The 14,867-nt window shown below is 40.8% G+C and overlaps 1 protein-coding gene across 2 annotated transcripts in view; it reads left to right on the top strand.

Moving 5' to 3' along the window:
- Positions 1–348: 348 nt before the first annotated feature.
- The window catches only part of CRPPA (CDP-L-ribitol pyrophosphorylase A), a 305,237-nt gene continuing 290,718 nt past the window's right edge, over positions 349–14,867 (top strand). The window contains exon 1 of one of the 2 annotated variants that reach the window (XM_044246136.1): positions 349–602. In XM_044246136.1, coding sequence (XP_044102071.1) covers positions 349–602 — 254 coding nt within the window. The remainder of the gene's footprint in view (positions 603–14,867) is intronic. The other variant, XM_044246137.1, reaches the window with a different exon arrangement.

The following is a 14,867-nucleotide window of genomic DNA, read 5'->3' as shown; positions in this document are numbered from 1 at the left end:
TTCCTGGGACCCGCCGGTGTGTACCGAGGGCTGCGGCTTCCCCCTGAGGCGACTGCGGGGCCCGCCAGAGGAGCGAGGAGGCGCGGAACTCAGGCCTGCCGGGGGCGCTGGGCTCGGAGAAGAGGCCGCAAACGCGGCCAGAAGGAGCTTGGCGGCTGGAGCGTCCCCTTCGGACACGCCGCGGCCTCGCCCTCGCGGCTCCCTCCGCTCTCCCCGCTCTCCGTCCGTGGGCGCCGTCCCAGCTCACCCGCTCTGCCCCCTTTCCCCCCCCTGGCCCAGCCGCGGGCCCGAGCACCCGCCGGGAGCTTTGGCCCAGGGCCAGCCGGGCCTGCCGCGCCGCCCGCCGCCATGGAGCCCAAGCCCGCCGCACCGGGTCCTTGTCCCGGCGACTTCCGTGTCGCGGAGGCGGCGGCCGCGGCTGCCGCGGCCTCCTCGCTGAACCCGGCCGAGGCCCGGGCCGAGCCCGGGCGCCGCGCTCCCAGCGTGGCTGCCGTGTTGCCGGCGGGGGGAAGTGGGGAGAGGATGGGCGTCCCCACCCCGAAGCAGTTCTGTCCCATCCTGGAGAGGCCGCTCATCAGCTACACCCTGCAGGCCTTGGAGAGGTAATGCGGCGCCAGGCGCGCCCCCGGTTCCCGGCCCGGCCTCCCGCTCCCTCCCGGCCCGCCTAGGGCGGCCCGCGACACCTGCCCCTCGTGGTGCCTTCGCGCTGGCGCCTTCTCTCGGCGGACGGCGGGGCCGACTCCACCGGCTCTGTCCCGCCGACGCCGGCTCCGTACTCGCTCTGCCCCTCAAACAGGCCGGCAAACCAGCGGGGCTGACCCGCAGAGCCCTTTCTGGGCCGTGGCAGGCGTTGGCGGAGGGGGTGGGGGGAGCCCGGCTGGTGGAGCTGGACTGAGGAAGGAGAGCCTGGACTGGGACTAAGAGGCATTTAGTTTCAACAGTAGCCCCAGTGTGGCCTAATGACAGTGTGGCCCTTTGCGGAGTCTCTCCTGCCTGTTTGCCTCTTTCTCTCTCTCAAGCACTCCGTGCATGCGTGAATTGGAGTTTTACGTCTGCATGTAGACGAAACTTGGTTTACTTTATCCATTCATGGGTAAACACCAGCTGAGGATCTCTTAGGGCCCGTGTTGGTTACGAAGTGTTGAAAGGTGGGCCGAGGGGCAGAATTTAATCCCAGCTTTTCAAAGGTGTATATGGATTTAAGGGAGCGAGATTCTGAAGTTAAGGCCAATATATGCCCTATACAGTTACAAAATGCACTGATTTGTAGGGGAAATGGAGAGGTAATGGGGGTGGCGAGGATTAGGGGAGCCTCAGGTGAAAAGGGGGCATTTACTTATGTTTTAACACCCAGTAATATGACTGAGCATGCGGTGAGGCTTGGAGGGGTGGAAAGCGGGCAGTTTCGAAGGTCCACAGACGTGCTGGAAAAGGTGCTGAGACGGCTTGAAGCCAGTGTGTTGTGATAGGATGTTAAACCTTGAAATGAAATAACCTTTGTAGCTCAAAAGAGATGTCCTCTTTTAGCCTATCATTTGGAGGTGGCTTTGATGAAGACTAAGCTGTTCAGTCGCTACTAATCAAAGGACAGAAGCCCATTTTTCCAGAAGAGATCTCTCTGCCCCACCATGCTGTACACACCACGGAAGCCCAAGGGCCCTAGTTGCTTTGTGTATGGTTATCTTCCTGAATGATGGCGTTTGGAAAAAGGAAGCATGAAGAGTCCTAATCACCTTTGATTCAAGTAACCAGGCCTGTGGTTCCATCTGAAACCCAGGCAAACCCTGAAACAGCTCCAGATGCTTCCCCATTCTGTAGTCTACCTTTTCTCTACGTATGCATCATGTAACTACAGGGATTGGATCCTAGATGTTGTGACAACATAGCTCATTATGTAGGTGGTATTACGGGACACAATGGAATCTGACCCTCAGAATCTAACTGCTGAATTACCAGGTGTAGCGAAATCCAGTGTTTTTTACATTTAATTTTCCTTCCTGTGAAGGAAATTAGCATTATTAGCATGTTCGCATCTTCTGAGGGAGACTGAGATAGGTGGTTACTGCAAAAATCTTTAAAAGAATTTTCTAGAAAGGCCTTATTTATGGAAGATGGGGAATACAGTTTTCTATTAGTAACAGGAGTGATACAATTCTAAAAGCAACTGCTTAAATCTCCATTTTGAAATACTCCGGGGCGTTTTTTTGGTCACTGTTACAATGCCTGAACTTAAGGATTGCTTATTCCTTAAGCATTCCATTGAATGCTTATACCATCAAATGCTTCATTCCATTGAACTTAAGTTCAATTCCTGAATTTAAGGAATGCTTATATTTGGGTTGTGTTTCAGGAAGTTCTTGGAAACCTTGCATTACAGGGGTTTTTGTGGTATGGGTGCTTCTGAGCCATTTCCTAAATGAAGGGCATTCTCTTGACTGCTAATAGACTTCCTAGAGCATGGTGCTAAAAAACCCTAGGTTATTTCATCCCCCTGAATTATTCAGGGTCAAATAAGGAAAGGAAATGGAAGCAGAAAATGTAAAATTCTTGCCTTTTTCTCTTTGGTGAAATTATGCATGTTTACCATTACTGTGGGGGAAGAACAGCTCTCATTGTCCCAAATAAAAGCTGTAATTGGGTATCCCCACTGTCTTGTCATTTGGTTTATTTTAGGACAGTGTCTGCGCTGTGAATATGGGTTGTGTATGAAATTTCATTTCAAATCTCCTTTGTCCTTTGTAAATTAAGATTTTCCTTTCTCAAACTAAGCATTTGCCATCTTACCAATAGAGGTTGCTGTGAGTTTTCTTTATTTCTTCGTTAATCTTTTTTTTTTTTTTAAAGATTATTTATTTATTTATTTGACAGACAGAGATCACAAGTAGGCAAGAGAGGCAGGCAGAGAGAGAGAGAGAGGAGGAAGCAGGCTCCCTGCCGAGCAGAGAGCCCGATGCGGGACTCCATCCCAGGACTCTGAGATCATGACCTGAGCCGTATTTCTTCGTTAATCTTGGCTAAGAAAGATAGTGATGGAAAAATGACCCTTATGGTGTGATCTGTCTTTCAGAATTTTGAGCCAGTATAAAATTACAGTGTATGAGAGATTTCGCCTCTGAAGTTTGGTCCACAGTTCTTCAGAGTCCAGAGTGCAAACCATTACACTATGGAACGGGTCCACAGTTCTTCAGTTGGGATGGGGAAATGTGAAGAAATGTAGCTAGTCTTGGTTTTAGTTAAATACTTGTTTAGATGGCATTATTTCCACTCTTGCATTTTTCCACCCAAAAAGACTACACAAGGGAAAATGAATGTTAAGAGGTGCTGGAGTCGATAAAAGATGACAACAAAATGTTAGAAGAACAGAATGGTAATCAATCAGACTGACCAGTCCTAAGAAAGTGGGAACAGTCCCAAAGAAGAATGTTGGTTGAAATCCCAGGATCTTGGAAAGGTTCAGGAATTAGGGGTACAGGATACTTCTGAAGGTGAGGTGGACAGCTAAAAAAAAGCCCCCAAACCCAAAAACCCAACTGGTTGAAACCTTTGAAAGCAGCATTTAAACTCCGAGATTGCTGTCAAAATCCTGGAGGTTTATTCTCTGACTCCGCATAGCCAGTGACTGAGTAAGGGGTTCCATGACCATAGAGGAATTAAGAGCAAGATTCTTATGTGGAAGGGTAAGATCCTTAGCATCTAAGGTTAGCTCAAGGGAGTTTCTTCTCAAACAACATGGTGTATATTAAAGTACCTGTTCTTCAGTCACAGAAAAGAACTCTTTTTGCCCCCATTGTACTAACAAGAATCTGAGGTCAAGAGTCCTATGCCCTTATCTAACTATTGATTTGTGAGCAGTTTCTGAAAGAACTACTGATTTAAGAAAACTTAGGTGACAATGGCATTGGTGGCCTAAAGCTCTTGACAGTTAAATTGTAAAATACACTCAAAATTGACCTACTCAATTATTTTACTATATAAAAAATGTATTCCCAGGTAGAAAGTAAAAATTCCTGCCGGCAGTCTTCTCTTTTCAAATAATTAAAGAAACTCTCAGAGTGGTGAGTTAACCTAAACATAGCGGAAAGAATAAAATGACAAGTGTAAGAAAAGCGAGCTAATGAGGCAAACTTGGGCTTTTGCTGCTTAAGATTCATGGTGGAGTGGGCTGGGAGTGGGAGTTCCTCTGCTGATACATTTGAACAAGGTCTCTCACAGCCCCTCTCTATAGTTGGTGAGGTTACTTGTTTCCTGAGATAGGAGAACACTGCCCAAGAGGACTTGTTGCTTGATACTGGGTCAGTGCACATCAAAACATTATAATAAACTGGCAGCCCATATAAATCTAATGGAAGAAAATGGGCAGTCCCACCAATAAAAAAGCACTGCAAATTTTTGATAGTAATGCGTATATCATTGTATATTAACATGTTGGCCTTCTATTTCCGGTTTGTCTCCTTTAGTTTGGCTAATGTGCATTAGTCAGCATAAGTGTGGTAACATCAGATAAATTAGAAATCTGTTTTATTGATTTATATGTGTTTGTCTTAAGTAAACTCTGATTTTTGTGGTTGAGTTGGGTTGCTTTCTTGACACTTGGAAAATCAGTGCAAGTCCAATTTTAGTAACTTAGACTCCATGGTATGCGTGCGTGTGTGTTGATTTTGTTTGGTTTAGTCTGCGTTTTTAAATTGAGGCGTAATTGACGTATTACCTTCAGGTGTACAAAGTAATAATTCTATACTTCTATATATATTTTTTTGTTTGGTCTTTTAAATCTATTTTTTTCATTACAAGTATAATTTTACTATTTTATTATTATTATTTTTTTAAAAGATTTTATTTATTTATTTGACAGAGATCACAAGTAGGCAGAGAGAGAGGGGAGGCAGGCTCCCTGTTAAGCAGAGAGCCCGATGTAAACCTTGTGGTTTTGATTTGCATTTTGCAGATGATGAATAATGTTGAGCATCTTTTCAGGTGTCTCTTGGACATCTGTATGTCTTCCTTGAAGAAATGTGTGTTCACGTCTTTGCATTTTTTAATTGGGTTATTCGTTCTTTGGGTGTTGAATTTTAGAAGTTCTTTCTATGTTTTGGATACTAACTCTTCTACTGGTTATGTCCTTTGCAAATATCTTCTCCCATTCTGTAGGTTGATTTCTGGTTTTTTGTTTTATTTACTGAGGAAGGGAAGAGGAGAGGGGGGGAGAGAGAATATTAAGCAGGCTCCACACCCAGCCCAGAGTCAACCTGGGTCTCAATCCCAGGACTGTGAGATCATGACCTGAGCTGAAATCAAGAGGTGGACTGTTAACTGAGCCACAACTTTTAGGTTTGTTGGTTGTTTGCTTCTGTGTAGAAACTTTTTATTTTGATGTAGTCACTCAACTCAGCAAATATAAGTAGAATAGTGTTGCCATGGCCACTGTCAGATTACTGCCTGTACTCTGTTCAAGGACTTTTGTGGTTTCAGATCTCACAATTAGGTCTTTAATCTATTTTGAGTTAATTTTTGTGTATGGTGAAAGTGGTCCAGTTTCATTCTTCAGCATTCCCAACATCATTTGTTGAAGAGACTGTCTTTTGCCCATTGTATATTCATTCCTCCTTTGTCAGAGATTAATTGACCATGGAATTGTGGGTTTATTTTTGGATATTTTGTTCTATTTTATTGACCTATTTTTTTTTCTGACCTATGTGTTTTTATGCCACTACCATACTTTTTTTTTTTAATCCTTTATTTTTTCAAAAAAAATTTTTTTTTTTTTTTAAGAAATTTGTACACCCAGCATGGAGCTCACACTTATAACCCCAACATTAAGAATCACATGCTCCACCAGTTGAGCCAGCCAGGTGCCCCCATACTTTTTTAATTACCACCACTTTGCAATATAACTTGAAGTCTGGAATTGTGATACCTCCAGTTTTGTTTCTCAAGATGCTTTGACTATTTGGGGTCTTTTTGTGTTCCATATGAATTTGAGGATTGTTCTAGGTCTGTGAAATATGCTGTTGGTATTTTGATAGGGATTGCATTAAATATGTAGATGGCTTTGGTTAATCTAGATATTTTAACAGTATTTGTTCTTCCAATCCATGCACACGGAATGTCTTTCCATTTCTTTGTGTCCTCTTGAATTTCTTTCACTAGTGTTTTTTCAGAGTACAGGTCATTCACCTCTTCAGTTAAGTTTATTCCTAGATCTAAATCTGTGGCTAGGACTTCTAGTACTGTGTTGAATATCGAAACGCTCTTGCATCCCAGGCATATACCCCACTTGATAATGGAGTATGATTTTTAAAAATACATTGTTGGATTTTGTTTGCTAGTATTTTGAGGATTTTTGCATCTATATTCATGAGAGATACTGCCCTGTACTGTTTTTGTGGTGTCTATATCTAGTTTTGGTATCAGGGTGATAATGGCCTCATAGAATAAATTTGGAAGTATTCCTTCCTCTTGGGTTTTTTTGAAATATTTTGAGAAGAATAGGTATAAAGTAGAATTTGCCTGTGAAGCCATCTGGTTCTGGACTTCCATTTGGGAGTTTTTTTGATAATGGTTGACTTCCATTGCTGGTGATTGGTCAGTTCAAAATTTCTATTCCTGCTTTAGTTTTTGGGAGGTTATATATTTCTAAGAATTGATTCGTTCTAAGTTGTTCAATTTGTTGGCATATCAGTTTTTATAATCTTTTAAAATTACTTGTATTTCTGTGGTATTATTTCTCCTCTTTCATTAGTAATTTTGTTAGGGTCATTCTTTTTGTTTTGTTTTTAATCTTCAGTGAGTCTTGCTAAAGGTTTATTTTGTTTATTTTATTTTATTTTTTTCCAAAGAACCAACTCCTGGTTTCATTGATGTATTTTTATTTTTTTATTTTTGTTTTTTTTTTAAAAGTTTATATAGTATTTATTTCTTCTCCTGTCTTTATTTCCTTTTGCTAGATTTAGGTTTTGTTTGTTCTTCTTCTAGGTCCTTTAGGTGTAAGATAGGTTTTTTTGAGATTTCTCTTGCTTCTTGAAGTAGGCCTGTATCACCAGAACCTTCCCTGTTAAGAACAGCTTTTGCTGCATCTTAAAGATTTTGGAGTATTGTGTTTTCATTTTCTTTAGTTGTCATCTACTTTTTAATTTCTTTGTTTCCTGGTTGACCCATTCATTGTTGTGTAACATGTTATTTAATCTCTATGTGTTTGTGGTCTTGCTAGATTTTTTTCTTGTGGTTGTTTACCAGTTCCATAGTATTGTGAGAAAAGATGCATATTATAACTGCAATCTTTTTGTGTTTGTTGAGGCTTGTTTTAAAGCTTAATATGTGATCTATTCTGAAGAATGTTCCATGTTCTCTTGAAAAGATTGTGTATTCTGTTTTAGGATGGAATGTTCTGAATATGTTAATTTCATCTGGTTCAGTGGGTCATTAAAAGTCACTCTTCCCTTATTTTTGGATTATCTGTCCATTGATGTCAGTGTGGTGTTGAAGTCCCCTATTACTATTGATTATTTCCTTTATGTTCATAATTATTTTATGTATTTGGGCACTCCCTTTTGGGTGCATAAATATTACAATTGTTATGTCTTTGTTGGATAGTCCCCTTAATTATTATATAGTGTCCTTCTTTGTCTCCTGTTATAGACTGTTTTGAAGTCTGTATTGTTGGATACAAATATTGCCTCTCTGGCTTTCTTTTGGCATCTATTTGCATGGTAAATGTTTCTTCATCTCCTCCCTGTCAGTCTGCATGTGTGTTGAAGTCTGAAATGAGTGTTTTATAGGTGGCTGGTAGATGGTTCTTATTTTTTATCCACTATGTCACTGTATGCCTTTTGTTTGGAGCATTTAGTTCATTCATGTTCAAAATAATTACTGATAGATAGTATTGTTGTCATTTTGTTACTCGTTTTGTGGTTGTTTCTACAGATTTTCTCTGATCCTTCTCTTGCTGTATTTCATGGTTTGTTGGCCTTCTTTGGTGATACACTTGGATCCCTTTCCCTTTTTTCTTTGCATACGTATTACCTGTTTCTGATTTGTGGTTACCATTAGGTGTGTGTTTAACAACTGTGTATAGCAGTCTATACGAAGTTGATGGTCACCAAAGTTTAAATCCATTCTTTACTCCTCTTCTCCTGTGTTTTAGGTGTATTGTGTCATATTTTACATCCTTTTTTTCCCCATTAATGCAATGTTTAATTTATACACTCATGAATTAAGTAAAATACATCAGACAGCAAATTTTGAAATTTTAAAATCACCACTGAAGAGAGAAGAGAAATTTTAAAGTCCCCATTGAAGGCCCATGTAACATGCCAAGGGAGTGACTTTTGCTAACCTGATCTCCTGTACTGCTTGTAAGTCCATCAAGCAGCTACTGGTTTCCAGGGGAGGAGAGGGAGGCCAGGAGAAGCCAGGTGACTTTGGCCAAGCGGTGCAAACCAATTGTTTTCAGTGAGCCACACTGCCATCAAAAGTCAGAAAACACTCTGAAGACAAGGAAAAGCAGAGAACAAAGTTGTGCTGATTATGAAAATCATCCCCACAGATAGTAATATGATGTGATGTTGTGACTAAAAATTGAGAACACTGAATCTTAATCTCAATCTGTGAATAAATCACAATGGAATGTTTAGACAACTTTCTGCCATTTCAAATTCTGAATGCTTTGGGGAGGGACCTTTTTGCATTTCTATGGCCATTATAGAAAATCTTGGTATTTGGTTGGGGCATAGAGTTCCTAAAAGCAAAGAATCCCCCCCCCCCCCCACTTTTTGTTTGTTTGCTTGGAGAGGGAGGTGGGGGCAGATGTTGTTAATATGCAAATCTTCAACAAAATGGCAAATGGGCATAACTAGTTAAGCATACTTTTACTGGCAAGGGGAGAGTTTTTAAGTGCTGGATACATTCCCCTCTCCCCCCAGATTTTCAATTTCTTCTTGAGTGAGTCTTTTTTTTTTAATATATAATATATTATTTGTTTGAGGGGTATGGGTCTGTGATTCATCAGTCTTACACAATACACAGCACTCACCACAACACATACTCTCCCTCATGTCCATCACCCAGCTGCCCCATCCCCCCACCCCTCTCCCCTCTAGCAACCCTCCATTTGTTTCCTGAGATCACAAGTCTCTTATGGTTTGTCTCCCACTACATCCTTTTATTTTATGAATCCCTTGACTGGTTTTTTTTTTTTTTTTCTTTTTTTTTTTTGTTGTTGTTTTTACAGTAAAAGTTATTTTTATTACTTTATTGTTTACTTTTCATACTGCAACTTATGATCTTCCCTTTCACCTGGAGTCCCTTTTAATATTTCTTGTAGTGCTGGTTTAATGGTCTTGAACTCCTTTAGCTTTTATCTGAGTAACCCTTTCTCTCTCTTTTTATTCTGGATAGCCTTCCTGGGTAGAAGATTCTTGGTTGCTGATTTTTCCCTTCTGACACATTGAATGTATCCTGCCACTGTGTTTTGCCACAATATCAATATAGCCTCAAAGTTTCTGCTGAAAAATCCCCTGATAGCCTTATGAGTTTTCCTTTGAATGTAACTTTCTTCCTTAGCTGCTTTAAAATTTTTTTCCTTTCACTACTTTTTGTAGTGTACTTTTAAAAAATCTTTAAAATTACATTTTACTTACTATATGTTTTGATGTGGATGTACGTGTGATGAGGGAGCAGGAGGCTGGCTGAGGACAGAGTAGAAGCTGGCGCCTTGCACCCCCTCTTCACCCACTCCCCTCCATATGTATAGCATTCCTCAGGCACCCCTGACTGCCATAAAACGATAAATAGTTAACTTGCAGGGATCGCAATCCTGCAGAACAGGAATCTCCCTTGCTCTACAGATGTCCTGGAGATCTAAACAGGGAGGTTACCTTATCAATAGCACAAATTTCCAGAGGCAAATAACTCTCATTTCCTGAAGCCCTAATGTCCCCCTCCCCACCATAAACTGGAGGAGACTGAGGTAGAAGGCAATGTGAATGACAGCAGGGTCATAATACCCCACTAAGAATCTCCCAACTATCTTGATGTTAATGCCTGACCTAAAAACAACATTGATCAAGCCATAAGGGCAAGGACTCCCCCCGCCACCTTGTAGGCCCACCTTAGCATGTGAGAGCTCTGTCGAAATCTCCCATCCCTTCACCACCTCCCCCCAACCGTAAGGTATATAGCATGCCTGCCCTCACAACTCGGGGCAGCAGCTCTTCCTGCCCACGGGTCCTGTCCCTGTGCTTTAATAAACCACCATTTTGTACCAAAGATGTCTCAAGAATTCTTTCTTGGTCATCGGCTCCGGACCTCAGCCCACCGAACCTCACCTGGGTTCTAGAACTTCATCATTTTGGTTGAATTTTTTTGGGTGGGTGCATGGATCTCTTTGCCTCCTGAATCTGGATGGGTTTCTTTCTTCAGGTAAGGTAAGTTTGTAGCTATTATTTATTGAAATAAATTTTCTGCCCCCTTATTTCTCTCTCATGCGAGATCCCTGTAATGCAGGTATTATTATGCTTCGTGTCACAGAGTTCCCTAAGACTGTTCTCAATTTGCATGATTCTCTTTCCTCTACTTTGCTCAGATTTGGTTATTTATGTTCCATTACTCTTCCATGTTTGTAAATTATTTCTCTGCTTCATCCAGCCTGCTATTTATTCCATCAAGTGTATTTTTAGTTTCACTTACTGTGTTCTTGATCTCTGATTGGTTTTTTTTTTTTATCTGTTTGTGGTCTCACTGATGTCTTCCACTCCTTTCTCAAGTTCAGCAGGTATTTTTATGATCAGTACTTTAAATTATCTTTTAGTCCCATTACTTAAATCTGTTTTGGTTTGGTTTCTTGCTGTGGTTTTGTCCTGTTCTTTCATTTGGAAAATATTGCTGTGTCTACTCATTTTGTCTGAATTTCTGTGTCTGTTTCTCTGTGTTAGGAAAGTTAGTTACTTCTTTTGCTCCTAACAATAGTAACCTTATTAAGAAGAGGTCTTATAGTGCCCTGTTTCCTTATAGTGTTCCCTGTTTGCCAGGTCCTGGTGCTTCAGAAACTGCCTCCTATGTGTGTCATGTGTGCTCTGCTATTGAATCTTAGCTTCTTTTTCCTTCAGTTGTCTCCAGAGGCCCTCTCTGCCTGTCATGGGCAGCAAGGTATACAGTGCTTGGCTTGTGAATTGAGACTTGCCCCTGCAGGAACTGAGGTCCTGCAGAAGCACAGGTCAAGAGATGGGGTGTTGGCAGGGTTTGTACTGGTCTTTTGGGGCGGGGGGGGGCGCCACAGTGGGATGAAGTAAGAACGATTGGAAAATGGTGGGTCTGCTGAAATGTGTTGGGGTGGCATGACATGGTGGGGCTTTGGGCAAGCAAGTTAGAGTCTGGGGATTTTAAAAATTCTAGGCTTTAAGTCCTGGTTTTAAGAACTGAGGGAAGTTGGGCCGTTTCACATTCAAAGGCAAGTAGTAAAGAGATGAATCCTCCCATTGCCTGGGTTGCTGTTGTGAAATCTGTTTTTTGCCCTTCTCAGTGCCACCAGCTCCCTCCCTAACACAGGCAACAAGGTTCATTTTGCTCTCAGACTGTGTTGGCCCTTCTTCCCTCCGCTGTGGCTTCTTCCCTGCCTTTAGTTGTGAAGTTTGTTCTGCCAGCTTTCCTGTCACTTCATGGGTCATTTACACTGATTGGGTTGTTAACTAGTTGTTGTTAACTAGTTGTATTCCTGGGATGAGGTGAGCTTAGGGTTCTCCTACTCTACCATCTCCTCAGATGATAGGTGTATTTGTGTAAGTTGATGAACTCATGGCTTATTAGACTTTCTGACTTACTGGATTGCCTCTAATTTTCGATTTTTTGTGTACTTATTCTATCATACTCTTTCTGAAAACCCCTGTAAATTCCATGGAAACAAAATAGAAGAGAAACACATAAATGTAAATCTAAATGAGCAGTATTGATTGCTGGAGTTGAGCTGAAAGTCAGAATGGAGTAGGGAAGACTGGAGAAATCTGTAGACAGGATTGACAGGTTTTAGTGACTAATTGGATTAGATTCAGAAAGAAAAGGGCACTCTAGATAATTATAGTTGAATGAGCATGTTCAAATACATGAATTTGACATTAAAGAATTTTCTTAATGCTTCATTAAGAAAGGGGTCAAATCTGAATCAAGGGAAGCAAGCAATAGGCCTATATAATGTATTAAAAATACAATAGAACTGTGTTTTGTGTAGGTCAGATGACTAGATGTTTTTGTTAAATTCCCAGTGGGAAAAGGCCCCCATGGGGCTCCTTCAAGAAGAGATTAGGACTGGTAGGTTGGGCTTGACACCTAGAAATCCTTCATGGGCCATCATAAGGAGACCTGACCTTGTGAGGGCAGTTAGGAACCAGCCCCTTCACATCCATTCTATACTTTGTGGCTAAAATATGAGGGTGGGTATGGAGGGATGTAAATCTACCAGTTATGGCCACAGGACAGTCCACTGACCTAATTTCTGTGAACACTGTCATGGCAGTCAGCCACAATCGCCACTGTCCCTCAGGGCTAAATACCTACAGCCTGGTAATAACCCTTTAGAGAATTTAATAGGACCTGATTTTCTATCTGTTTATTTAAAAAGCATTTGTTTAAATCTTCTGATTTCAACTGAGCATATTAAACACCCAAGCAGAATACTCAAAGTGATTTTTTACAAAACAAGAGACCAGCCAAAAAACAAGAAAACAAGAGAGCCGAAAATTTTCCTCAAAATGTCTATAGGTGTAATGGAGCTCAAGGTTAGATTTTAAGTGCCCATGGAATGTGCTAGGAAGGAAATAAGAGAGCTTGATAAAATCCATCTATAGGAGTTCAGTGTGGACTTGCCTTCAGCTGAGGAGGTCAACCTCATTCATTTATTCAGCAAATATTTGTTCGGTAGGCACTGCGTGAGGTAGTTAAGGTTTTTCTCAGTTGCATGATTCTGCATTAGTAAACTTTAATGCTGTAAAAGACTCTTAATTCTATAACTAGAAAAGAATGTGAATAAATCCTTTGAAATATAAACAGTACTTAAAAAGGCTTGTAAGTGCTGGGAGTATGCTTGGATGCTGAACAAAATAGCATAACAACGTCATCTCTTGAGAATGGTTTAAAACTATGTCTTTAAAAATTTTTTATTGTGACTTGTTTAAAAGAATATTTTGCACGATGACTCCATTAAACATGTGCTTAAATACACATATGTGCACATTTGAAAGGCTTTCAAGAAGGCCTGTCCTTACTATTTCCTATGCATTCTAACTTGACGGTTCTGTTAATTTCTATTTCATTTAACCAAAAATGTTAATCTAAACTCATTAAATTGACACTCTAATAGGCCTTAATCTGAGAAAGACTAGTTTAAAACACTTTGCTCTTCAGAGTCTCCTACAACTTTTGGAAATAGTCAAAGGCCATGGGTATATCTAATTATTTACATCTATTTTGACTGGCTTTGTTTGGAAATTAATTATTTTATAGCTCTTTGAAGGCATTCTTGTAAAATTGGAACTTGTCTTTGGGAGTTCATTAATTCATTGACTCATTGTGCAGATATTTGAATGACTAGTCTAGCAATGTCTTGCCTATCTCCCTCTTATTCAATATTAAGATTTAATTGAGAGTAATTTTTGTGAAAAAAAGCAACATGAGGCCTTTACAGTTGCTTTGGAGTTATTTTTATGGTATAATTCGCTATGAAAAGAGATGAACAGCATAAGGTACAAGTTAAGCTCTTGACTATAGAACAGTCTTGCCTACTGATTAACTTGAGCACGTACTTAGAGGTTCTCTAAAAAAATGAAACCCAAAACTTTAATGTGATGTCATATTAATAAACTGAAACATATTTGATCACTGTTAATAATTCTTTCCTCTAAACTCAGATGAATTGTAGACCATTATGTCGAATACTTTAAATGAATCCAGGAATAGAGAAAAGGCTTAAGCATGTAAACTAATAATTTATTCATTTCTAATTATTTAAGTCTTCTCTATTCATGGGTTCACTTAATAGATATTTAGTAACATATGGTCTGTGAGGTCAGGAATTCTGCCAGTCTTGGTTCATTATTATATCACAATTGTCTAGTATACTGCCTGGCAAATGTTAGATGTTTATTTTTGCTTGAAGTACAGGAAATCACAGGAACCTCGACATTTTGACCACAAATGCAACAATATTATATGGTTCATCACTAATAAGATGAATGAAGTGCTAGAGACACAGTAGATGTGGACATGTTCTTTTTGCTCCTAGATTTTGCCACATCCTTCTCAGAGACTGTTAGTACATTGGCAGTACTATGTGCTCCAAAATCAGACTTGGGTCCACCCAGGTCCTTTCATTTCTTAAGTGTGAAATTATGGTCAGGCCACTGCTTCTGTGCCATCTATAAAGTGGTGATAATAGTGACTTCTTGCAATCAGATAGATTTTGCAGGCTAGTACTCAACACAGTGTGTGTTGCCTAGCAAACCATCAGTCGTCGTTGCTGTTAATATTACTAATACTAATTGGTATAGAATGTGCCAAGCTATAAGGCGTAGGCTCTGTTTTCTATGAGTTGGCATCTTAGTGAGGGAGATAGAAAAGGCAAACTGTAGAGTATGATGCTAAGTTTCTCTAGCGGTAAGAGTACACTGGGAGGGGAGACCAGGGATGCTGCCCCCCAGAATGACTACTAAAGCTTCCTAGGGGAAGCCGTATCTGAACCGATAGGTGAACAAGTGGGACTGAGCCTCCCACTTTCCTCCCAACCCAGGATTGGTGATAGGTGTGCTGGGAAGTGGAGGAGGTAGTATAAGCAAAGACTTGCGTGTGTGAGAAAATGCCCTCTGAGTAAGAGGGGTATGGGAAAG

This window comes from Neovison vison, chromosome 4, assembly GCF_020171115.1.
Source record: "Neovison vison isolate M4711 chromosome 4, ASM_NN_V1, whole genome shotgun sequence".
NCBI classification, from domain to species: Eukaryota; Metazoa; Chordata; class Mammalia; order Carnivora; family Mustelidae; genus Neogale; species Neogale vison.
This window is presented reverse-complemented; position numbering and strand designations above follow the sequence as displayed.